This window comes from Lepisosteus platostomus, chromosome 21 (genome assembly GCF_059453375.1).
Source record: "Lepisosteus platostomus isolate fLepPlt1 chromosome 21, fLepPlt1.hap1, whole genome shotgun sequence".
NCBI classification, from domain to species: domain Eukaryota; kingdom Metazoa; phylum Chordata; class Actinopteri; order Semionotiformes; family Lepisosteidae; genus Lepisosteus; species Lepisosteus platostomus.
Window position 1 is genome coordinate 9,321,955 of NC_142631.1, and position 24,290 is coordinate 9,346,244.

At 36.9% G+C, this 24,290-nt stretch overlaps 2 protein-coding genes across 15 annotated transcripts in view; one reads left to right on the forward strand and one right to left on the reverse strand.

Annotated features, from left to right (window-relative positions):
- Positions 1-1,662: 1,662 nt before the first annotated feature.
- On the reverse strand, positions 1,663-16,764 carry wdr5 (WD repeat domain 5). 6 transcript variants are annotated; one of them, XM_088614588.1, is made up of 15 exons: positions 16,573-16,764; positions 15,949-15,998; positions 15,019-15,160; positions 13,277-13,385; positions 12,908-12,981; positions 12,477-12,566; positions 10,948-11,037; positions 10,612-10,695; positions 10,461-10,516; positions 9,825-9,871; positions 9,399-9,474; positions 8,978-9,011; positions 8,673-8,747; positions 7,424-7,511; positions 1,663-7,262 (listed from the first exon to the last, which is right to left on the reverse strand). In XM_088614588.1, exons 3-15 carry the CDS (start codon positions 15,097-15,099, stop codon positions 7,162-7,164), a joined length of 1,005 nt encoding a protein of 334 aa, XP_088470714.1. In that variant the 5' UTR covers positions 15,100-15,160; positions 15,949-15,998; positions 16,573-16,764; the 3' UTR covers positions 1,663-7,161. The 6 variants fall into 6 exon arrangements, with proteins under 6 accessions (XP_088470714.1, XP_088470716.1, XP_088470715.1 ...); XM_088614590.1 differs by having other exon boundaries at positions 16,569-16,764; XM_088614589.1 differs by having other exon boundaries at positions 16,565-16,764.
- A 4,771-nt stretch (positions 16,765-21,535) lies between these two features.
- Positions 21,536-24,290, forward strand: part of LOC148643984 (bromodomain-containing protein 3-like) — a 30,029-nt gene continuing 27,274 nt past the window's right edge. For all 9 annotated transcript variants that reach the window (XM_088615511.1, XM_088615513.1, XM_088615518.1 and 6 more), the window contains exon 1: positions 21,536-21,670. The gene's annotated coding sequence lies outside the window, so the exon portion shown is untranslated. The remainder of the gene's footprint in view (positions 21,671-24,290) is intronic.

A 24,290-nucleotide genomic window follows, 5' to 3' on the forward strand; every position in this document is an offset into this window, starting at 1 on the left:
CCCTTCGCCCTTGCCTTTAACAGTTAGTGTTTGAGATGAAGTGTTCATCCTTTACGACACCCCAGCAAACAAATCGGCACCCCAGCTGTTTTGGAACTGTTTGTTCTTTTTTAAAAAAAACAAAAGATGTGTTTTCTGTTTTTTGTGGGTGTTCTCTGACGTTCAGTTTATCTTTCATGAAAAGCTTATTAAAAAAATCAGAAAACAAACTATTTTGCTGTGATTCTTCACCTATATAAATATATCCCATACCCTGTATGCCTATATGATACCTTGTACATACATAAGAGCGGGTTGCATAAAGAAGCAACTTAATTTAAACATACATTTGGGGTCTATTCTAAATGTTGCATCAACACACCTTATAAAATGAATTTAGAAATGCAGTTGAAAAAATACTTTTGAGAAATGGTCACATTTGTGTCGGAAAGCTGATGAGGATTTATAAATGACAGACAGGAAATAGACTTCTGCCTGAAATTCAAAATGTTGTTGGGAGCCTAAAGTATAAACCAGGCCTTAGAGTTAAATGTAAATTTTTGCACATCTTAAATGGCAAACCACTGCATTTATGTTTATGTGAAGGAAATAATATTTTTCTGAATTGGCTGTGAAACATATTCAAACTCAGGGAAAGCCCCCAAAAACTAATACTGTAGAAATTAAATTCTAATTTGGAATTTTTTGAATTCCCATTTTTTTTTGTCATATATACATATACCCACTCAATGTACAAATGCCAGCTGTATTTTTCATCTTGGTTCACAGCTACAAATCCTCCAAAACCACAGGCCATACAAAGGAAGTGTAAATAGTCCGGCTTGAGCCATTTTAACACAAACACCTGGCAGGCTGGAATGGACATTATGTGACCTGGAGCCGAGAGAGAGGCCTGTCCAACTACCATAGGAATAATATACAGCCCAGTTCTACCCTAGGCAGCACTCCCCTGCTATTTACGCTGCTGCTGGAGTCACGCTCAGCTAATGCCATCACTGCGCTGGGGCCCACACCACCCGCATCCCTGCGCTCAAGCAAGTACTTTGGGCAGCTCAGCTATTTAAAGGTCCTCAAACCAATTTCCAAACCAAAAATACATTTTTTAAGAAACATGCATTTACAAAGATAGACTGATTAAAGGGGATACAAATGAATTTTTTTTTCCTGATGTAGCAGAACTGCTGCATCATTCTTAACAATTCAAGTTCTGGCAAACTTACCATAAGAGAAGCAGCTAGTTCAATTTGGAAGGAGAGTTCAAGGGTTGAACACTAGCCTTGGCAACACTATACAACTGAGCCAAGAGAGGAAAGTTGGATGAAAATCATAAACCAAAACAAACTTCAGAAAGTTGCTATACTATATCAGTACTAAAAATTGCTTATGACAAAAACCTGAAGTGAACAGCTTGATATCAAAATATATCCACCTATCTGCAGCTATGCCCATTTATAATTATGGATTAACTTAACATGCACTGAACCATGTTTGATTTTGTAATGTTTCTACTTGTGAGCTCCATCATTACTTTTGTCCATAATAGCAAGACATCTTAAAATTGTATTATAAACCCAGTTTAAAAATATAATAAGAAATTATATTTCACATTTCATGATTCGTGGAAGCCCCCCAAACATTCTACGTTAGAGAAATACAACAACACATGTAAAAAAAATTTAATTGTAGGTCATAACTGTCAAAATGAGTATTCACAAAATCTGGATTGCTTTATGGCGATACAGATATGGTTTTCATGCTGTTCTCTATTACACTGCAGAATATTATAAATCCTTCAAAAATGTAAAAGTTACTTTACAAGTTCCCTCACCCAGCCTCCCCTCACCTTTTGAACAAAAGTTTCTAAATGGTGTACTACAAGCAAATCAGCAAAAACAAAGTCATCATTTTCTATATTGCTTGTAAAGCAACACATGAGCTAGAATTAGAAGCATAAAGTATATACAGAACTACTTTTAAACTTATTTCACAAGAAGGCCTTAAAATGTATTTGGTCACTGGACACCTCAGAACAACCATCATACTGCCCTTGGATCAATTTGAAATGAAACACTTGAGGCGCTGCACTGCAGGATCAAGAGCAAAGGGCAGAAAGAGCAAATGGCTAATGGAAAAGTAATGAATGATCAGAGATCTTGCACTAGAAAGGTTCTCTTGCTTTTTTACAGCAAGGCATGCTGGTTTTTACACTTCCTCTGGTCAAGTCTGATGCTTTCTACTGAACAACTAGAAAATGTTTTCCATCTTAAAGTAGGTAAGGTGGGTACCTAACTTGGACCAAAGAAACCATGCTGCATAGTGTAGAGATGATTCCATGATACAATTACAGAACTTCAGATTACCAGTAATGATGGTTAACAAGGTTTACAGGGATGTGTTTAAAGAGTTAGAAGTGGCATGGCAGATGACATACACATTAATTGAGGAGGTATTACATGAAAACAAGTTGTGCTCCCTCATTGTTTACTGAACTCTTTGTGTTAAATTTTTGAAATTGTTTGTCATGTTATTGAGTTTCTCTCCTAACTTTTTTTAGGTATGAAGTTGAAGTCCTGTTCTGTTAGGATCTGTAAGATAACCACTCTGGACGCAGCCCTGAAACAATTCCCTCACAGGGAAGCTGCATCAGAAACCCAATACCATGAAATTATTTTGCAGTGGTTCACTGCAATTACTCTGTAGCTAGTTCTAAGGCTTTATGCTGGTGTCCTCTAAAGGCGGGTGTTCAGGAAATAACACTTTCTTCTGCCCAACAACTTTCTTAATAAGTTCTACTAAACCAATTGTCAATATTAGAAATGTTTGACAAAACATTAGCAAATACCAGGCTACTGTACATAAATAATATTCTCTTCTGGATATTGAAAGTGCTGCTGACAAACCTTCAAGCAAAATAAACAGAAGTATTGAAAAACAAATTTGTTTTTCTGTTGATACCAGACAACTCCTATGTAGCAATTAAAGAATCAGTCTGACATAATACCAGAAGTGAGGAAATCAAAGAATGTCACAAACATGTTGCAACATACTGTAGCTTAAAATAATGACTGAGATAACCAAAGCTCAAACAAATTTAACTGGATAAATACAAAAAGTGTTTTTCTTTTGTTTTTCTTTCGCACAATAATGCTTCTTATTTTAAAATGTTTCTGAAAAATGGTAGCAAATTCTTCACATTCAAAATATAAAGATTTTAAATTGAACAATGGTGTTAAACGTTATACAGGCCGTTAAAATGATAGTTTACTAAGAAGAGTATAGCAGTGTAATTGCAGTGTCATACGTTCCGGGGCAATACTGCCGAGTATTGTTACACTTACATTGTAAGGTTTACTGCAGAGTCTCTTGTGTCGCTGTAATATTCTAATTATGAAAATTCACTAACCCTTTCATATATCACAATCCCAGGTGTAGGTATTTTTCAGTTAGTTATCAAAACAGAAATAAGGTAAATTATGTAGTCATTTAATCTATTGTAACTGGCTGTATGTCCTACATCTAAGATAACGCACAGCTGTTTCATGCAGGTTTAAAAATGGCATTTCAAACCAAACGGCCAGAGAAAAACAGCAGTAAATTAAAGAAAATTCCTTTTCTTCAATTTACACAGGTATGAAAGTCATTTCCAGGTGAAGTGAGTACTCTACATCCTTGAAACCATTCTGCCATTTCAGTTCACAACAATGCCTACCTTTGGTTTAATCTCTGTTTCCATCTACCTTTGGCTCTAGTCACCTCTAGTTAACCAAAATCTTGAATGTCTTAGGTAGGAAATACAAACCATTTAAATCTGTACACTTGCATGGCTAAAAAACAAAAAATCCTATTTCACCTCCATCATTAGCACCATATTCCATTGATAAAAATCCAATGAAATCAGAATCCCATGTATACAATAGCCTACAATACCAAAGCAGCATTCCCTTTTTCTTCTAAAAATGTTCTATTTCATCTGTACTGAACAAAGTATTTCCTTTTGTGGTTTTCACTGTTGTAAATAGATCTTACCAAATATTTTTCCTCCCCCGTTTCTCATTCACAAATCATATGGTGCAATATTACATGTCTCCAAGTTCTTATCAGTTACCATAGCACATGTTTGAACAAATCTAAGTAAGCAGATTTCAAATGAAGCTTTGAAACCAGCTACTGTACTGGGTATATTTGTTATCTCGCTTAGAAAACTACAAAGGTGCTGCAAATGTACAGTTGGCACAGACTGCAGAGGCTAAACATTCCCTACAAGCTATTCTCAACAAGCAGTCATTCCACCTTGTCATAAAAAGTAGTACCTTTTATTACTTTATATTGAATGGCAACCAGAATCTCCACCTTATAACCACAGGCTCCAACCAAACAAGGGAGGGCACAGTTAAAACAAAGGTTTACACCAGAAACAAAGTACAGACACGAATTAGCCTGAAAAACTTTCAGAACTGCAACATATTGTCAATGCCATCCACGTCTATTCTGTGACACTGACTGAGAGCACAAGATCATGTGCTTAAAACATTTTCAGACAACATGTATTACTGGCTGCACAGTTTTTTAATGCCAGCAAGCTTACAACAAAGTTTTCCCAATGTGAATAAGCTACTATTAGTTTATTTTGATATACTGCTTGCTGAACAAAAAAGGATCGGTCTGTAATACTCTGTATTTAATAAAAACCAAGGTGCAAAAAATTTTTGTAACTGCAGTTTAACTACACAGAAGCTGTCCAAAACCAGCTGAACCAAAGATGAATTACAAAAGTCTGGTTGCCTGCCAGAGCCCCTCCAAAAGATACTGTATAATTGTCTCAAGTTAATACGGGGCCACTTCGCTTCATTTATAAACTTAAATGCAAAATGTCTGTCTATTATTTTTATGTGAATGCAAAACAATTCCTTACATTCTAAATGCTTAGTTAAGAATTCTGTGCTACTGCTTTGTTAAACATATAAAATTGAGTTTGTTTTACAAGATGGCATCATTGCACACAACTGTAAGTCATTCCATTTTCACACAGTAGGGATATATAGTGTTGCATCAAGGGGATGCATACTGCTAGTAAAGGTTTTAATGGAGAAAGCTTTGACAAGTGGGTCTAAAGAAAAACTTGAATGTTTTGTCACTTTTGAGGTGTCAGTGCACAGTTCTTAGTTCTATTTACCTGCAAAGAGATCCTTTCATTTTTATATTTCAGTGGTTTAGTATTTTTGTGTAATATTACACTCAAATTAAAACTATTTCAAAGACTCGCTAAAGACTTTTGAATTTTCTAACCAAAAAAAATAGAAACCCAGCAAGGCAGGAAATGTTCAATAAATATGGTCCTAAGACCTCTACCAAATCTATTTTTGTCTCCAATTTATATTTTTACTCTGCCAATTTGAAACTGCTGACTACAAACACAAACCGGTTTTAAGCCAGGACTTCTGTACTGCAAATGTTTTCCAATACCCCCAATTGTCACAGCCTTTCGTTATTTGACACACTGCATGCTCCGGAGCGCCTTCAAGGAGAGTTTGTGCTGAAAGGAGTGGCACATCTCCCAGTGATGCAACTATAAGCTTCTGTGTGCCTGCAAGGTCCCAGGAGTCAGTCACAGTAAGAGCCAGAACTTCGGCCAGCTAAAATTCTCTTAACTCAAGTGTGGGCTGTTACTGGCAGAATCCTGGTCAACCAATCCTGGTTGTCTAATGGCAAGATCACGATCAAAGAGCTGACGTCTGAACAATGTGCTGCAATTACTGGGATCTTTGCCCATTTATAACAGGTTTTTACTTAGAATTCTGGGTGCAGTTATCAATCCAGCTTCAACCTTCAACCTGGAGCAGATGTGCTGTATGACATCAACCCCACATCAGGACTAAAAATGATTACTGATGATTGCAAACACTTTCATTTCTCAACTGACAGCTCATAACTAAGCAATGACAAACAAATACGACCACTTGCTGAACAAGTGATGTACTGTTTGACACATTTGACTACTTCTTTGTTTGGAAAGGGGAACTGTTTTAATTAAAAGGGGCAGCAAAACATATAGAAAAATTAATGGTTTACAGATATTCAATAAGCAGAAATATATACACATATGTTGGAACACCAGTACTTGTTCTCAAAGCAATTAAAGACAGAGTCCATCTGTCTCTGAAACTGGGTTGAAAAAAAGCGTCAGAATTCTGGCAGGTGAATAGGTTGTATATTCCACTTATGTGACAACTTAAATGCCAAGCACAGCAAAGACTAATCATTCTCCATCAACACAGAGTGACTGCATTGAGTTTCAGTCGACATTATACTGCTGCAAACTGATTTACATAGTAATATTCGCTTTGAGACCTAGGGTTAGATTGTAATGTTTGGTACAATGTAGGTGGGAGGGAGACCGATTACTATGAAGTATAACATCGAAAATAATTATTTCCAGCTTTGGCAGTTTTCGAGAAGGTAAAAGACACATGCGAGTCTCATTTAAACCTACTGCTACACTGTTTCTTCCATTGCGCAGAATGTCTAAGCTGCTGTTTGACCATAATTTTAGTTAACATCTTAACATTAAACAATTTGTGTTTTAGATCAGGTAATTCAATTGCAAGTTGTATTTTAGTCTTCGTTTGTTTTTACTTAATGCCATATTTCTATCAGGTCCGGTTTCTGGAAACTTAAAGCCCCTGTGACCATCATTTAAGCCTGGAATACTAAACTGCAATCTTTTTGTGTATGAGTATTAGTGTCGCATTGAAATCATCCTGCCTTCCTCAGGAAAGGAAAAAACAGTACACTTCTAATATTATTTAGCACTGGTAAAGCTATGTCTGACCAAGCTGCCACTATTAGTACAATGTTGAACAAAGCTAACCCCTTTTTTCAGCAAGCAGTTGATTTAACGACTAAAATTTAATAAGTAAACACAAAGATACATTTCACACTTTAAAATAAGGCCTTAAAAAGAGAAAGCGAGAGAGCTTAGAAGTTGTGGTTTTAGGAGGGGGAGGATTTGCTCATTAGAAAAAGTGGATTTGACCATGTTCTTAACAGCTCAAGCAACTGCCTCCAATCTGTATTTTCAGCTTTCCCTCACACATCTGCCAGCCCCTGCTGGGTCCCGGGGCAAGCCTGCAAAAAGTCCTCTTTTGAAAGCTTTTCCTCCACTTAGCAGTCACTCTTCCAGAGTTTGATGGTTTTGTCGTTTTCTAGCGCTGCAGAGGCAATGATGTTTTCTGTTGGGTGACAGGCTGTAGAGATCACAACGTCTTCATAAAAAAAAACAGAAAAGTGCAATTTAGCTACATTTAGTAAAGTTGTCCCTGTATAGTACAGTAGTAACTAAAGTTGACTGACGTACAATACAGATAGAAGTAACACCAAAAGTGCCTTAGCTTATCAAGGCACACAGACTCACTAAAACACTTACCCGTGTGGCCCTGTAACTTCTGTACAATTTCCTTGGTCTGTAAATTCCAAATATATACCATGTTATCCTCTGAGCCCGAGACAATCCACTGTAAAGGAAGAAATGGACAGAATACCATGATAAGAACTAATAATCCAACCTTGAGTGAAACAAAGATGTTGTGAAAAAGCAAAGGAACAAAAAGCTGAGATTTTCGAAGTATTAAACATTACAGGGAGCTATGAAGTTCTAGGTTACACACTCCATGGTAAAGTTAGAGACTGCTGCCAGAATCAAGTGTCCATTATCTTAATTCCACAAATTTATATTCTGTAGCGCTAAAAGTGTGTTAGGACATTCCCACAAAATCTGCCTAACATTGCCAATATTAAATGAATGATGTAACACACATACTAATAACAATGGTAAGAATCATAATCTCAACAGGATCACACTGATGTTTTTCAATTTCATCTACATAAGATAAACTATATTTATAAATATAGAATAATAAACTAACTAAAATGTGCATCCCCTCGTACTTTTTGTCTTCACGGCACTGGTATTAGTCTGAATTCTGCCATTTTCAACATACATATTTGTTGATCAGCTACTGTTTCTAACAGTGATCAACTGCTTCTGAATGTAGTATTCAGTCATGTTTTTATTAGGGCTTTCATTTCATAATCATCCTGTAGAACAATTTGTGTAGCAGCTTTGGTTTTCTTACAAGATGACATTTGAGGCAACACCACCCCGTACTAGTATCAGGTATGCTTGTGTGACAGTACTTCTTACACATATCAAAAACATAGCATGCTTTCCCCAACAATGACAACACAATGGCAGCAATTTGGCAGTGTCATCTATGTTATATGTTATCATAATTCAGGCCTTTGTGCATTTGACACAGATGGTGAGGCACTGTCCTTGGCCCAACTCTGCAGATCATTAATGAGTTGTTTAAAATCCCCACCACTGCACACTATTTTAAAAATTTAAGTTTTATAAAATACTTTACATCATTATTCACAAAGAAAGCCTCTTAAAATTTTCAAAACATTCCATCCATGATTGAACATTATTGTGAAAGGGGTCTACTTACAATAAACTTTAGAGTTTGAAGAAAGGCCTTCCATTTGCAACCTCTCCCTTATGTGCTTAAAACCTTAATTAGGATCTTACACCATGAACATTGTACATTTTCACCTTACCTTTTTAGATTACTGCATCATTCAACATACTGCACAGCACACTGTAATTAACTCACCTTTCCACCAGTGACAGAGAAGTTTGCAAATATACAGTACTTCTCATTTTTATGGCCAGTATATGTTTTCAAGCACTGGAAAAAAAAAGACAAGTATTTATTGAAAGTGAAGTAAAAACATCCTGTGCTGCATGAACTGCACAACATAAAATTTATAAAAATAAAAGATTAGCCAAGTGACAAGAGTACAGCATATAATGTAAACAATTTAAGTTTTTTTTAAGAACGGGAACGGGAATTAGTGAATCTGTACTAGGACCACCATTCTTCCCAATATATATCAGTGATCAGAATGGAGAACTAACCTTTCCTTTGCTGTAGTCCCAAAGCTTCAGAGTGCTGCAATCAAACCACAGGACAGAGGTTTAGTCAAGTGAGAAAATGCTGGCAATAAATATATCAATGGATTCTGAATATCACTGAGACAAGGTTTCTGTGTAGAGACCATTCAAGAAGCTACATTTCTTTAGCCTAAACCTGATAAAAACAATGTGTAATATTATATTTTTACTAAGACTTGTAATATCCATATTCATGAACAAAAGAGCAGGGATAACTTATGTTACTACACATCTAGCAGAAAGCTTCAGTTGTCAAATAACATCAAGCTATGGTGAACAAAACTTTTTTTTTTTAATATATATATATAAACCACTGTAGAAACCTAGCTCTCTTTTCATGATTTTTCCTCCTCCCACTGCAATGGCTGAAAAGATTTCAACTCACTTATCCAGGGTTGCTGCCAATATGTATTTGCCATTGGGAGAAAACTTCACAAATGACACAGGGGGGTTGTCATCATCTGTTACAGAAACACAAAATACAGATCAGCCTATGACACAGCATGTAAGTTCATGTATGAAATGGGAACTTTGTAAAATGTAAATACTGTTACATAATTACAAATAACTGTCACAGTGATTATCTTTTACAATATCGTAGATGAACACCAATAACGTAAACGGATATATTTCATTAATTAAGGCTGTCTTTTGAAACAGAAGACAAGACAAAGTGACCAGAACTTTAAAGCTGATGGAATATATTAAACCGGACATTTGTTTAGGTTCTGGGAATAACTGCATCCCAAAACCATAAAACAGATGTGTTGCTAAAAGCTGTGCACACAAGTGCCCACTAGTAACCTCTCACCAATTAGCGTTTTCAGACACTGTCCTGATGCTGTGTCCCAGATTCGACTGCAAATACAAACAGAAACATCTTAAGCAAAACTTTTCACTGCTATAAAAGGTACAATGTTGAACAAAGCTAACACTGGGGACTGAAAATGCACTCAGATATCAAATACTCTTCCTTATCAATCTTTTCAGAAAGAAAACAGCAAGCATCACTAGGACAAAGAACAATCACTCACAATTCCATCTGAGACCCTTCATATTAATGAAAAATGATAGAACAAAATTTACTTTGGAATGTGTGCCATTTTCTTTCATTCTGGTTTTGGTCCCGTGAACCTGCACTTCATTAAAATATAATGCCAATAGTAGTGAAATCACTAGTCTACTATTACTGGAATGCACAAGCTGCCTGTTGTCTCTCCAGGGTAAGGTGGACAATAATCGGCCAGGGTTCTCTTAGCTTTACTGTGACTTGTTGGCTCCCTGTAGGCCTGTAGTCAACTGGTGGTAAACCTTCATCAATTTTTGTTTTGATTTACTACACTTAAACACATATTGGACACCATCATTCTTTGACAGTAAAATTACACCTCTCTTTTTAATGAGGACAAAGTACATAAAGTAACACTTCTTGTTATAATGCACATACCAGAGACCGTCATAACTGCTGGAGACAATGAGAGATCCATCTCTATTGAAATGTACCTGTAATTAGAGGAGGAAGAAAATATATTGCCAGAGGACACTGGATGAATATAAAAATCTTCCATTTATACTGAAAAAACACAAAATGCACTTACAGCAGATACAGGATCAGAGTGAGCTGGCAACGTCTTCAAACACTTCCCTGTTTTAACATCCCATATCCTAACACTTTCGTCAAACTGCAAAGACAATAAATCTTTGTATGAATCTACAGGTTACAAAACCATGGGGAACACACAAAGTAATATGTATTTCTTTAGGAAACAGTGACATTAACATGTCGTAGCATTATAAGTAACAGCACTAGAAAAATCTAATGAAAAAGCTAATTATTTGGTCTTAGCTGAAAAATAGCTATATGAAATTGGCCACGATATTAGCTTGCTATTTTTTCAAACTGATGCAAGCGAAAGATTTGAGAGTGAACTCACCGATCCTGAAACAATCAGATTGGACTGGGGATTGAAGTTACAGCAGAAAACATAGTTACTGTGCCCCTTCAAAGTTTTCAAGCATTTGCCCTGAAAAACATTTCAATCCATTAACACACATAGCAGTAGGAGTAGGATGCTGTTAGTATACAAACAGTTTTGCCACAATTAAACAAAAATATTAGATTCCAGTCCGTGAGATCAAAAGAACAGGAAACAAATGTTTTTATTCTCTAGATTCAAAAGGCCAAAAATGCTACTCCATTATTCGTTTTTAAGAATTTAAATAAAAATGCAATTGCTATTCCTGATTCTGTACAGGGATTTCTCACAGATATCATGTCTTCATTTATCTTCCATAACCTTGGAATTGCCCTTTCCTTCATACATCAAATTTGCGAAGTGCTAATTATTTTGAACATTTTCTCAAGAAAGAACCAAAAACTGCAAATGTAAAGCATACAAAATATTTTACAAAATGCAAAAATGGGGAAAGGCAGTAAATTAAAGTTCAGTAGATGAGAGAAAGCATCTGACATTGTGAGTTTTTGACAAAAATTTAACCTAGCCAATATTTCTCCATAAGAACAATTTCTTTAATGAAATTTAAAAGTGCATCACGGCCTCTGCTCAACCTCATGAAATTTCATCTGACCCACTGGCAAAAAGATGAGTGTCTTAAAGATAGTAATCACGAAGAAGAAGTAGACGGGAGCTCAACTGCAGACAGTTCAGCAGGACTGAATTTTCATCAGCTCTGTTTTATGGCTACCAAACCTCCTTCCAGCACAGAAAGGATGCATACTGGACAAAAGCACGTGCTGAAGATGCTCTCCTAAGAGGCATCTGCCATTTTTCACACAGTCCCATGGTGCCTAGCACAATTAGCATCCACTGGAAAAGCAATAAAGCTGCATGACAAGGCTATGATAGCCTGGCTGATGAAATTCAACCAAACGCCAGCACAGCCCAGGAAGTTGTGCACTGCCAGTTAAAGTATCCTAGTTTCGGTCAGCCAAGGACACAGCCCAGATCCAAAAATATCAGAACTCAGGTGGAACTCTATGGGCCTAGACTTGCCGAGTCACTTGTGAGCTCCTTATTACTGAATTGCCACCTAAATTTGGAGAGCTGTTAAAGAAAAGCGTTGACGCAATAGCACAAAAGCAGCAATGTGGTTACCATAGTAATTCCAGATGTATGGTTTTTTACCAAGTAGTTACTATGGTGACGGTGCTGATGCAGACAGCAAAGGCTGTTACTTTCTGAACACATTTCCGCTAAGAGTTACTTTGGGTTCCAAGGATCCGAGCAGCTTTTGATCTTAACGTAAAGAGGTGCACTTACTCAACACATGGCTATTAATAGTAAAGCTTACATTCTATTTAACATATGAAGCATGAATCATGTCACAATCTTGTATAGATTTTTTTTTTAAAAGAGGCAGAGGAATTCTAGCGCGTGTTGTCAAGCTCTAATTCAGTACAAAGTTTAGGCTAAAATAGAAAAAACAGCAGCAGTGATCTAACCGAGCTGACATCCCAGATTTTAAGAGTCTTGTCATCAGAGGCAGACACAAGGAGATTGGAGTCAGAGGACCAGGCCACGTCTGAGATCCCCTGGATGGAAAAAAGGAAATGAGTTAAGGAAAGTCAATTACCTGATGCAAGCTCAGACCACATTTTTAGAAATTAATTAACTTAGAAAATCTATACAAGCCATAACTTGTATTTACAGAATATAACTGAGCAATAAGGATTTTTATTTGCTTAATCAAAGATTTTAGAATAAATAAAATGCACAAAAAGTGTAAATATAAAGAACAATTTCAATGATTCAATTTCAGAAACCATGTACTTGTAAGAACAAAAACTACAATAACATTTACACAACAGATAGCTGGTTAACAATAAACAGATGTAAAACAAAACTGTTAAAGCCAAAGACAATATTAACTTACAAGTTTGTGACCTGATATTGTTTTCTCAAATTTTCCATCATACGCTCCCCATATTTTGATCAGTTTATCAGCAGCTGTGAGATTAAGAATATTTTTACAAATTTTATTTACTTTTATGAACGCAATTAACAATACCATTGTGTAGAGACATCATAAAGCAATGCTTCTATGATGATATCGGATTGCAAAAATCGCTGAAATAAGTCACTCATGAATTTAAAAAAAAAAATCATTTACACCTGTGAGCAAACTATGTAAATACACAAAGACTTTCAGTAAATGCTGTGCACATCTAAAGAGTCACGGCAATATCTTTCACAAGGCCTTGCTCATAGACGGGAAAAGGAACTTATAAATTAGAATTCTTACAGGAGCTGGCCAGCCACTCCCCGCTAGGGCTGAATTTCACAGATGAGACAGCTTTTGTGTGGCCAGCCAATGTAAACTTCAAGGTGTAATTGGGCTTCACTGGTGCCGACTGCAGAGTGAGATAACAAAAGAAGGTAAACAAGTTACCAACAATACCCTCAAGAAAATGCTTCAAACTTAAAACCGTACATTATACGCATCCTAGCAACGGGTATATATATATTTTTTTAATTGCAATGCACAACAATGAAAGCGAACACTACCATTAAATCAGTCCAACTTTTTACCAAAGTTGTGTGTTCTTCACATCTCATCAGAAAAGACTGGCCATTAAAAGGGCATCTTAAGAAATTATCACTTAAAAATAATGCTGATCCAAGAAGTAAGAAAATTATAACATGAGGCCTTCCAAGTGGCTCCACTGGTAAAGACACGGGCCCAAGAACAAGTTGAGCTGTGGTCACAGGTTTAAGCCTGAGTCCCGTCATAGGCTGTCTGTGAACAGGGGCTGAGCATTGCTAAGTGTAAGCAGAGAGTAAAATCGGTCACGGCTCTCAGTTCTCCGTGACCCCTGCAGGCACTCAGGTGCTTGCTGTCAAGCTTTGGTCAAGGTGCCTCTCTTCCAATCGGTACTGAGCCTAAAGAGTAGAGGGCGGTGTGCCTGTGACATATTAAAAAAAAAAACGTTTTTAATGTGTTTTTTTTTTTACTCAGACAGGTCAGAGGACTCAGCTTATACTTCATCATTCTCCCGTGTGCAGTGGCAAGGTAAGTAGGGGTGAGCCCAGATGTAAAAAAACACACAATTTGGAATAACCAAAACTGCAAGTATAGCAAAACTGGCAATTCTAAATTTCTAAAAATCGCTATAAAACAGTGCATCCAAACAAATACTTTTGCCACACTGATCAAACTGCACACAAGGCAATAAGCTTCTTCCTTGAACAGCTGACATCAGTATATAAATGAATTTAAACATACATGGATCAAATCAAAGGACTACTGCTGTCACGATACAGAATATGATTTTAATCTGTAATAAAAAGGCTAAAATAATAATTATAACTTGTAACGTTACTGTTTTTGCAGAATTTCTTATAGATTTTAGATCATATGAAAAATATGCTTCTCTGAAACAAACTTTATACAGAAATTGAGCATACAATAATAATTTGTGGAATTTCTGACCACAACTGTGTCACAACAATAGACATTTTCCTGTAAGCAAGTAAATATTAACATTTATACTTTTTAGCTCATTAAAATGTCTATGGGAAAGAGACTATTCACCAGCAAGCTATGTAAACAGCTAACCACATTCCTAAATCATTTACACTTTAGTATATTAATAGCAAAGATACTAATGTACTTGAAATCCAAAGGGTGTGAATAATATATAGGATAAAATCTTACATTTGCTGTGTAAAATAAGTTTACAATATTTCAAATGAGTTAATGCAATATTTGGACATGCTGCTGACCTGAAATTCAAATTGCAGTTAATCTACAAGATCCAACACTGAGGAAATTAAAAAATCAACTCAATACATTTAGAGTGCTTACAAAGGGGGTCATTTTAAGGAATCATTTAACCTCTGTACAACAAATCTATACTTATCTGAAATGGAGGGGAAAATAAGTAGAGTTAAATACATATTTACAGTCAAAACAGACTCATCAATTCAAATGAAACTGACAACTCCCACCCGCCAAAAAAGAGTATGCATTCTGGCCCCTCCTACCTTGCTCTGACTAGCAGATGCTGATGAAGCAGACTGTGTTTTAGTGGCTTCAGTTTCTGGTTTCTTCTCCTCTGTTGCCATGGTTACTGAGCAAGTGAATCAGATCTTCGGAATAGGTGCCAGAGCAGCCAGACGATCACAACTAAAAATAATAGAAGCTTGTTGTTTGCGGCCATTTAGTAAAAAAACATACACCAAAACCAACAACACACACCAAAAGACACATAATTCTTATTTCATTTGCCCATTACTTGTAATTGAAACAGCTTCATTTTCAAAACATTTTTGTTTCCAAAACATGAATGAGCATCTTCAAAATTAATATATATGTCTTATACAGATATTTTTTATTCAAGCATTGAATGTTATTTATAAAATTGTATTCCATTTCAAAGGTCTGTTGTAACATTTGTACATTTTGTACACTGCAAAGTTCTAATACAGAAAGATGCTATGAAATAGATTTAAAATCTTTTGTGGGGCCAGGCCTTTCAACTGGACATGATAACTGATGATGATAAATATGGTTAATTATTTTCTGTAAGTCACAGAAATCAATGGCCATCAGTCATTAAGCTGGTTGGTTTAAAAACAAACTGAACCAAGGTTGTAATGCTTATGGTACTGAGACCTAAATAAGGCTAGCAGGTCAATTTAAGGTTACTGATCCTGCTTGTTGTATATCACAACATAAATAAGAAGCTAATACACTAAGGAACGTTTCAGCTTCGCTGTTATGCGGAAGAGATAAAAATGAGCATGAATGACATGTCTACACATAAATAATACAGTATATAAATCTACGTACCTAAACTACATTATTTGACATTCATCTTTTTTGTGAATGCCACCTGTATAAAGCGTGATCAAATCAAAACGTTACGGGTGAAGATTTCACCAAACCGGAATCTATATACGGTTAAAGTTTACCTTAGGAGGGACTTCAGCAGAAAGGTAGGTGAAATCCTTTAAAACAACACCTTAAATGACACGAATTGGAACCTTCAAAACAGAATTGTTACCTAATGTAGCAACTAGCCTTAAATCTGTTCACTTCAAATTGGCATTCAGGCGACAGGCTGCAGTACTGGAGTACGACAGTAAGAGTCGTCGTAATTCATCATTTACCTGCCCATCTACAACAACAGGACTACCGTAGGCTATAAACCGGGTACTCCGTTCTGTTTTTTTTAATATAAAAAAGTTCACTAATCAAAAACACATAAGGCTTCTCTTACTCACAAGCAACTACTGAAGTCTTAAAAAAACTAAGATTATAGGTTAAACTACTTAATCAGTTACTGCGGCCTGGCACAGAAAACGCCAAAGCATCACTCAAAACCAGACATGCTTCCTTGATCACACCGTTCGAGCACATTTTTACACTGCGATTTTAGCTTCGCGTCTAAAAATCTCAGACCACTGCATTTCCACGTCTGCAACCCATCCCCCCAGTCTGCGTTAAAACCAAATCATTCAAGATTTTTTTCCTTTCTTTGCACATGCATATTCTACTCCTTCCATTCAAACAATAAAAAATGCGCACCTACTCGCCTCTCAAAGGTCGTCTTTACGGTCACCGTTCGTTTTGTCACCAAATCGACGTCTTGGTTCGCCTTGCGAACCCTCCCTTTTGAACAATAACTGGAATATTGTCCTTCTTCTCTTTCTGTTGCAATGAAGAAGCTGCAGCTTGTTGGCTTCAGAGCTCAGGCGGGGAATGTGGCGACAGACGCACAATGCGCATGTCCGCACGCATGAACATGTACTATATTTACGGCAAACAGGAAGGGACAAAAGTGGCGAGTAACTTTGCCGAGGTAAATTTAGTGAAGGACAAGAAAGCTGGCAAAATAACCCAGGTGTGAGGTTGGAGGATCTTGCACTTCTTTCTTTTTATACACATTCCTGATTTCATTACATAAGACTATATTATTAATTGACAGATGATTTTGGTTGTATGTGACAAACTCTTAGCACTGTCCCCTTTGAATAACATTATGTCTGACCCACATTTGTTTTGAGACTTTTGATTAATTCCTGTGCCTGAACATTCATGATGTGTATTATTACCATAATATTACCTCCCCAACTCTTTCATTTATCCTGTATCTTCTTGTGTTTTAATTCTTCACCAGAATTCTTCTTTCTGGTACCAGTAACATTGTTGTCACCTGCTAATGTTTTAGCTTCTGTTTTCTTCATTTTTCTCCTAACACTCCTTGCATTTAGGTACAAACACTCAAGTTGTTTATCTTTACTTTCCATGTATCTTTTTTTCTTCTTTAAATTCTCCCCCTTGCAATTGTAGTGTAAATTACTATGAATCAAAACAATCTGTACCCTTTTCATTCAGATATAATCCTCTATGCTTAATTTGAACTGGAGCTGAGCTCCAGTACCATTTAATTTGAGACAGTTTGCACTTTACTTTAATATATCCTTATCATGTGAAAAAGTTAACTTGCCAATTCATATCTTAAAACACATTTTACAAATGGTCAACGATTTCACCTTGGTGACTCCTTGAGTACATTTTTGTGCCAAATCCATATCTGCTGTTTCTGTATGAATACATACATTATACATGAGAAACATGCATTAAAAATAGATTTGAAGGTCAAAAAAGTGTAAACTGCACACTCCAGTATAGTTTGTCAGGGGAATGATATGGCACGGTTTGTGTATTCTAATATTGTGTGCTCAAACCTGCAACGATACTTTCCTAAAATCTAACGTGATGTATTAGATGAGGCTACTAGTTTGAAGAAATAAAGTGTGTTGATCCTGTTACTCACCTGCTCTTCTATCTATTTAAATAATGGTTTATTGGAAAAAAAGATGAGAATTTCGCACATCTATTTTCTTCACAGGGTTGCAGGCCAGACACACACGCAAAAAGGAAACCAGAACACCCAGAGGAAACCCACACAAACACAGAGAGAACATACAAACTCCACACGGTTAGCACCCCAGGATTTTAACCCAGGCCCCAGTGCTACAAGGCAGCAAAACTAGCTATTGTGCCACTGTGCTACCCACAATTTTGTCCTTAACTTTATTGATATTTGTCAAAGTGATTACCTATGGGCTATATACAGTATTGGCTATTGGGAGATCATACAGTGAGATTCTGGAAACCTACAGATCTGCCAAAAAGCCCATCAAAGAGGAAATGTTTAAAAAATTATAACATATGATTATGGTATTGGACATGACTAGTTAAGAAATTCTATTTCAATTTGATTCATAGAAGAATTGTGCTGCTTATGCTAATGTCATCTGTCTCAATATGAGTAATAGCCACTGGGTGCTCACCTGTCCTTGCTAGATGCCCGTCTGGTAGCCAACTTGAAATTAGTGTTATATCACACTGCTGTTTACGTGAGGTTTCATTTGCAGTGTTCATGAGAACAGTCTCCAACAATCAACCCTTCTCCTTTTCTTGTATTTTTCCTGGCGCTGACTGGAATTGTCATGGCTGATGTGTCTGTGATGACAGAACTCTAAGAACTACAGCCTTGAGTTTCGAAGACTTGACTGCCCTGCCCGTTTCCAGATCCTCAAGTGGAATCATTTTATTTGGCAACGTCATGTTAGGTAGGAGTATTAGGTAAGAATGTAGTATTCTTTAATCTTTCACAGTCTGGGACCACCTGCTCTCTGACAACTGCTCTACATTGGTGCTCTGTTGATCTGGAGCGACTCTGAATGAAGGCCTTACCAGTTTTTCCATCTCATGTTGCTCTTAGTTCCTACAGCTCCTCTGAGTGCACTACATGCAACAAATTCTGGCAGTTTTATCAGATATAGTTTAGCTATAAGGACCTATTAGAGATGTTCTATTTGTTTTACACATTTCAAATAAGACTTAGACTAGTTTTATGTTGACTGTTTAAATGTTCTGAAATATATGTACCATATACAGTTATTAATGACTTCATCTGGACTCCTTTTGAAGGAATCCTTGTCCTTTGGGTGTGTGGTTCTTCGAGTATTGGCTCTATGATAATCCTGACACAGTATTAAATCTTTGTCAATGTGTTGCCAAATTAGGTATACATCACTGGCCAATGTTATGACCGTTTGCTTTGTCATCTGAATACCTAAAGCAGCACATATTTTAAATCTAAATTTCTTAACCCAAAACCATTGACCAAGACAAACTAAATATTATTTAGCGAGATTAGATTACACCATAAAGAACAGCTATAAGGAACAATGTTTCTTACTTGTGCCTCTTTTCCTCTCGTAAAAAAAAATCCAATAGCTTTGCTATTATCTTACCTCCTCTCCCTTTATATACATTGAAGGACCCTGCATGACTCATTATTGACAGTACCTGTACAGACCACTGTATTTTGTGGTAGACTGCTGATGACCAATTGAAACTTTATGAGCTGGAAAGTGCTGAAATCATAAACCGCCACTGTTTGAGAACAGACTTCATTGGAAAAAAAACAGAACACAAGAAATATTTGAAAGGAGACAAGATCATCTTGAATGTTTGTTTGTTAGTTGGTGATTGATATGAGGACCTTGTCCTGCAGATTCTTGAAGAAAGGCACAATCAGAGGAAGTCAGTAACTTGGACCATTCTGAATACTTCAATCGAATCTGTTCATTATCTTCAAGGCAATGCAAAAACCAAGAAGGGAATCAAATATTATTATAGAAGATGAAGTATGAAGTATTGCTGAATAAATGCAGATTGGCCGATGGGACAGGCCCATATTGCAGAGTGTCCAAAACAAAAGGTTTTTGAAGCCAGAACCCTTGCTCTTTCTCAAGCAACATCTGAATAAGGTCTCTCGTTCAATTATTTACTCATTACCAAATGGGCTAGACAGACCTCTTGTTTGTAGCCACCCATCCATTTTCTAACCCCTTCATCCAATTCAGGGTCGGGGAAAGCCGATCTCAAACAACCAACTGGTGCAAGGCAAAGTACACCATAGACTGGTTGCCAGTCCAGACAGCAGGGCCAACTTTATCAGAAGCCAGTTAACCTAGCATGTTTCGGAATAGTGGGAAAAAACCAGAGCACCCAGTGGGAACCTACCCAGAGTAAACATGCGGAAAACATACGTTGGTGCTCTGTCGATCTGGAGCAACACTGAATGAAGCATTGCAAAGCGGCAATGCTAGACACGGCACCACCAAGCCACCCTTCATGTTTGTAACCTTTCTTATATTCTTATGATAAAAAATAATTTTAACTGTGAATTTTCAGTAATACGAGCAAGAACACAGAAAAATATTTTAATTTTGTCCCCTGACAGTAAACGCTGCACATAGAACCACAGAAATACATAGAACCACTATATACTGAGAGGCATTGCAAAATTAAACAAGGGAATATTGGAACATTGGAATATCGTTATTTTTCAATACACAAACTACTTATACGGGTACAAAAGTACTGGAGTTATTAAGTTTAATGCATCATGAAATGCAAATATGAACACCAGACTCCAATTTTGTGAGCATTCTAAGTATGGTACCATGTACATTTATTGGCTGTAAAAAGATGTCTCATGCCTCTTCAATCCCAACTGGTCCGAGAAGCCAATTGGTAATTATTTTTAAATTACCCACTTAAAAGGAGAAATGAAGAACCGAGAATCACATCAAGCAAGATGAAGAACAGGTGGTCACACTGCAAGCAGTCTACCATCTGCTTTTTGGAAGCCAATGTCTATTAAGCCAGTTTTTCTGTCAGGCTTCCCATTTGGACTAAAGCTGTTAACCAACAGTTTCACTTAGAGTAATATATATTTTTTTGTTTGCTGAACACATGGTGTATCAAAAATGTTAACATATTACTGTAACACTTAACATGCCATTCTGCATCAATGTTTTTGTATAGGAGGTGAAAACTCATTGTTCATTTAAAAAATCCTACAGATTCTGTCAAAACTTTGATAAACTGAAAACTATGTTCTCATACAAACACGTTTTTCTCGTTCCTCTCCATGCTTTAAAAATCGTTTTATACCTGAAAAGATACGTTAAAGGGTAAATTAACATAACAATTACAGCATTTTCCACGATTAAAAATATACATCCAGCATCCCATGACTGCAATATTAAATACTTTATCGATTCCACTGTTAGAGTCCAGAAGTGATCTCTCCTGTAGTACTGACAGCTCAGAGAATTCGAACTTCGCAATTACACAAAACTAGTTTTGGTAATGACTGAAGGAGAGTAAGGGTGCTCAGCACGAGTTTCAAAATAAACTCGATGTCCTTGAAGGAAGCAACCAGATCGTTTGAGTCGAAAATCAATAACACCATCCGATTACAATACAGCGTAATCTGCCTAAAAAAACTATTCAAGCAGAATAAAAAAATCTATCTTTCCTTCTTCTCAAACTAGAGTACGACGCTAAGCTTTGTTGAGTGGGCCAAGAAACACCACCGCTAACCAGCCAACTGCATGTTGGAAGCTGTAGTCCTTGATTTTCAAAACATCCCGATTTCAGAGTGAAAGCTGGAGCGGTGAACGACGACTCCCGTGATGCCTTTGTTTTGCGGCGCATGAGCAGGAGACTCGTAGGACCTCATCTATTATGCTGCTTTGCTGAAATAAAAGAAGACCTGGTAGGACGACTGCAAGCAAAACGCTGTTGGAGCTGCTGAGGGGAAAAGTAATAAATTAAAATATTCGTCTTTTTTAGCATTATTGCTTATTGTAAGATTGAGGGCTTGCGGCACTCTTTGAGCGGAATAACCGATCGAGAAAAATGCATTGAACCTATAAACTGCTACCTTTTTTCCAACAAAGCTGTCTCTGTACATTAGCAGCATTACAACAATGTAACAAAGCCTGGTTTCGCGTAGGGGGTTAATAGATTTTGTGTGAACTTCTGGTCGTGAAAATTGGAACTGTTTGTAAGCAAATGAGATCTTTGTGCAGTGTGATTACTTGCACACCGTCCGGGGTTTAGTGAATGCAGCAGAGCGGTGCAGGGTACGGGGAGAGGGACGGATCGACTGCATTTCACACAGAATCTTTCCCCTGCCCGCCATCTTTTAAAGGAGAATGTGTGGAGGACCTATTTCGGCGAGGATAGGACCGAGCTTGTTCCGTGTGTGTTGTGCAGGACCTTATGTATTCTTTTTCGCACACGCACGAAGACAAAAACAAATGCAGTCGGAAGCGTATTTGTTATCTTGCTCGACTTTATGCAATTTTATATTTCCGGCTGTTTTCATTTAAACATCCAACCGAAGTCATTTTTAACCGCTTTACTGTGTTTTCCCTCTCTTGTGGTTTATCGAATTGTAGCAGTAGGTAGCTGTCTCTGCTATATTTTCAATTGTTTTTTTTACAGTTTGACCGTGCTTGTTTTTTTTAAGCACACCACATCTAGCATTCCCAAACATTGAAGTACCGTTCCGCACGTCGCCACGGACTGTGGGATGATTAGACAATTCGTGCAGCTCTGTAACATTACCCGCGAATTATGTCAGTCCAGCCAAATATTAAAAGCTTCTCCAGTTCCGTGAGCATTTTTGCTGCATCTTTTCAATCACTGTTGCCATTTATGATTACAGTGACGCGATTACGTTTACTGTTAATGTGGCATTTAGAAGAAAATGGTACAATAAATCTCACAGTTACCACAACCGATACGCCCATTTTTTGCCAGAAATTGTCCCCCACGGTTTGCACAGTACACCATTTTCATGTCCCCTGTTTTTAGGTTCTCGAGAAGCCTGAAGTTGCACCCTAGGGTTAGTTCTTGTCATATGCCATTTAACAGTCACTGACAGTATAGAAAAACGCAGGAAATGACTAGGACAGCACCTTAAGTTATAGGCTGCATACTGTAAATTCAATATTTGTTTCATTTTTGACAAACAGGAATGTAGGGGGCGGGGAAGAGCTTATGTTTTTTTTTCCTCTCCCAGTATGAATGTAAAAATTGCATTGAAATATGTGTTTTCATTTCGCCACAGATGGTTACATTGTCACGTCAGTTTACACTTTACAGCCATTTCCTTTTAAACACTAGTAAACACAGCAGTAGTTGTGTGTCAAAACTGCTGTTTTGTGGTTCTCTGCCAAGCATTGACTGATGGGTTGTGCTAGACGCTGTCCGTTTAAAGTTATCTAAGGATGTAGTATTACCTCTTTGAGTTTTTGTTCATAATGGGTATATTTCTTGCTTGTATGTTTAAGGTATATCTTAGGTGATGTCTATTTACTTCGGGTATTAGGTTCAAAAGCAGTGTTTTGACTTAACCTGTGAAAGAAGTAATCATTTTTTTAAATTCATTACCGCATTTAGGAAGATATAAGGTTGCATAGATTCGTGAAGGTGCTTGAATACATTTGTTACAGAACATCTTTAACACGGCACTAGGTGAAAAGTTATTTTCAGTCACTTCCTCAAAGCAGGTGATTTTAAGGAGTGTATTAAATAGTGATTTGTTACCTTTAGTAACTGGAAAGTGAAGCGCTTGTCATCGTGTTATCTTATAAATTTCCTGTAATTTGTGAAAACACACGTTGTGTAATGTAGTAATTGATTTATTTTCTTTAGGTAACATGAATATTGATTCATTATGTTTAGTAAACAATAGTAGCGTTAAATTGCATGATACAAATCTGCCCATTTTCTAACCGCTTCTCCCAATTCAGGGTTGTGGGGTGCCAGATCCTATCTCGGCAAGCAAAGGGCACAAGACAGGATATACCCTGGACGGGACACCAGTCCCTCACAGGGTTTAAATGCACATCCTTCACAAATTCAAACTAGGTGAAGTTCAGTATTCCAGAATACTTATGTGTAAGTGGCGAGGAGTCTGTCTGAGGAACAGCTGGTGTGTTAAAGAATACTGAAGCTGTGTTTTGGATCAAGTTATGCTATAATTATGCAGATTTATCAGAGTATTATCATTTTAAACACTTTATTAAAGTTGAACCCCCCCCCCCAACACAACTTTCACTGGCTCTGAAAGCAAGCCTCATAATGTTTTTCATGTATTAGTTAAAGTGTTCATTTTTGGTACCTTACGTGCTGTGCAGAAATCTTATTTTTCAGCTGCTTAAGATAGTTTGTGCATGGTATGGTGTGAGGTATGGTGCCTCTTTAGCCATTAAAAGTTTTGTAGAGTCATGGTAAAAATTAAATCTTCCTTCATTTTATCATCTCCGTTTGTAGCACATATATGAGAGGTTCCTGGAAAGATGCATATAGTAAATAGTGTGCTGACAACTATTCAAAGAAATGTTTGCTGATTGAAGTCTTCCTTAATTTA

What these genes read in the sequence shown, in the direction of transcription:
- wdr5 (XM_088614585.1), bottom strand. Translation starts at nt 15,099, where the DNA reads ATGGCAACAGAGGAGAAGAAACCAGAAACTGAAGCCACTAAAACACAG. An exon ending in AAATCTGGGATGTCAGCTCG is followed by an intron (nt 11,038 to 12,476) that starts GTTAGATCACTG and finishes AATGTTTTTCAG; the next exon opens with GGCAAATGCTTGAAAACTTT. An exon ending in ATCTGATTGTTTCAGGATCG is followed by an intron (nt 10,696 to 10,947) that starts GTGAGTTCACTC and finishes TTGTCTTTGCAG; the next exon opens with TTTGACGAAAGTGTTAGGAT.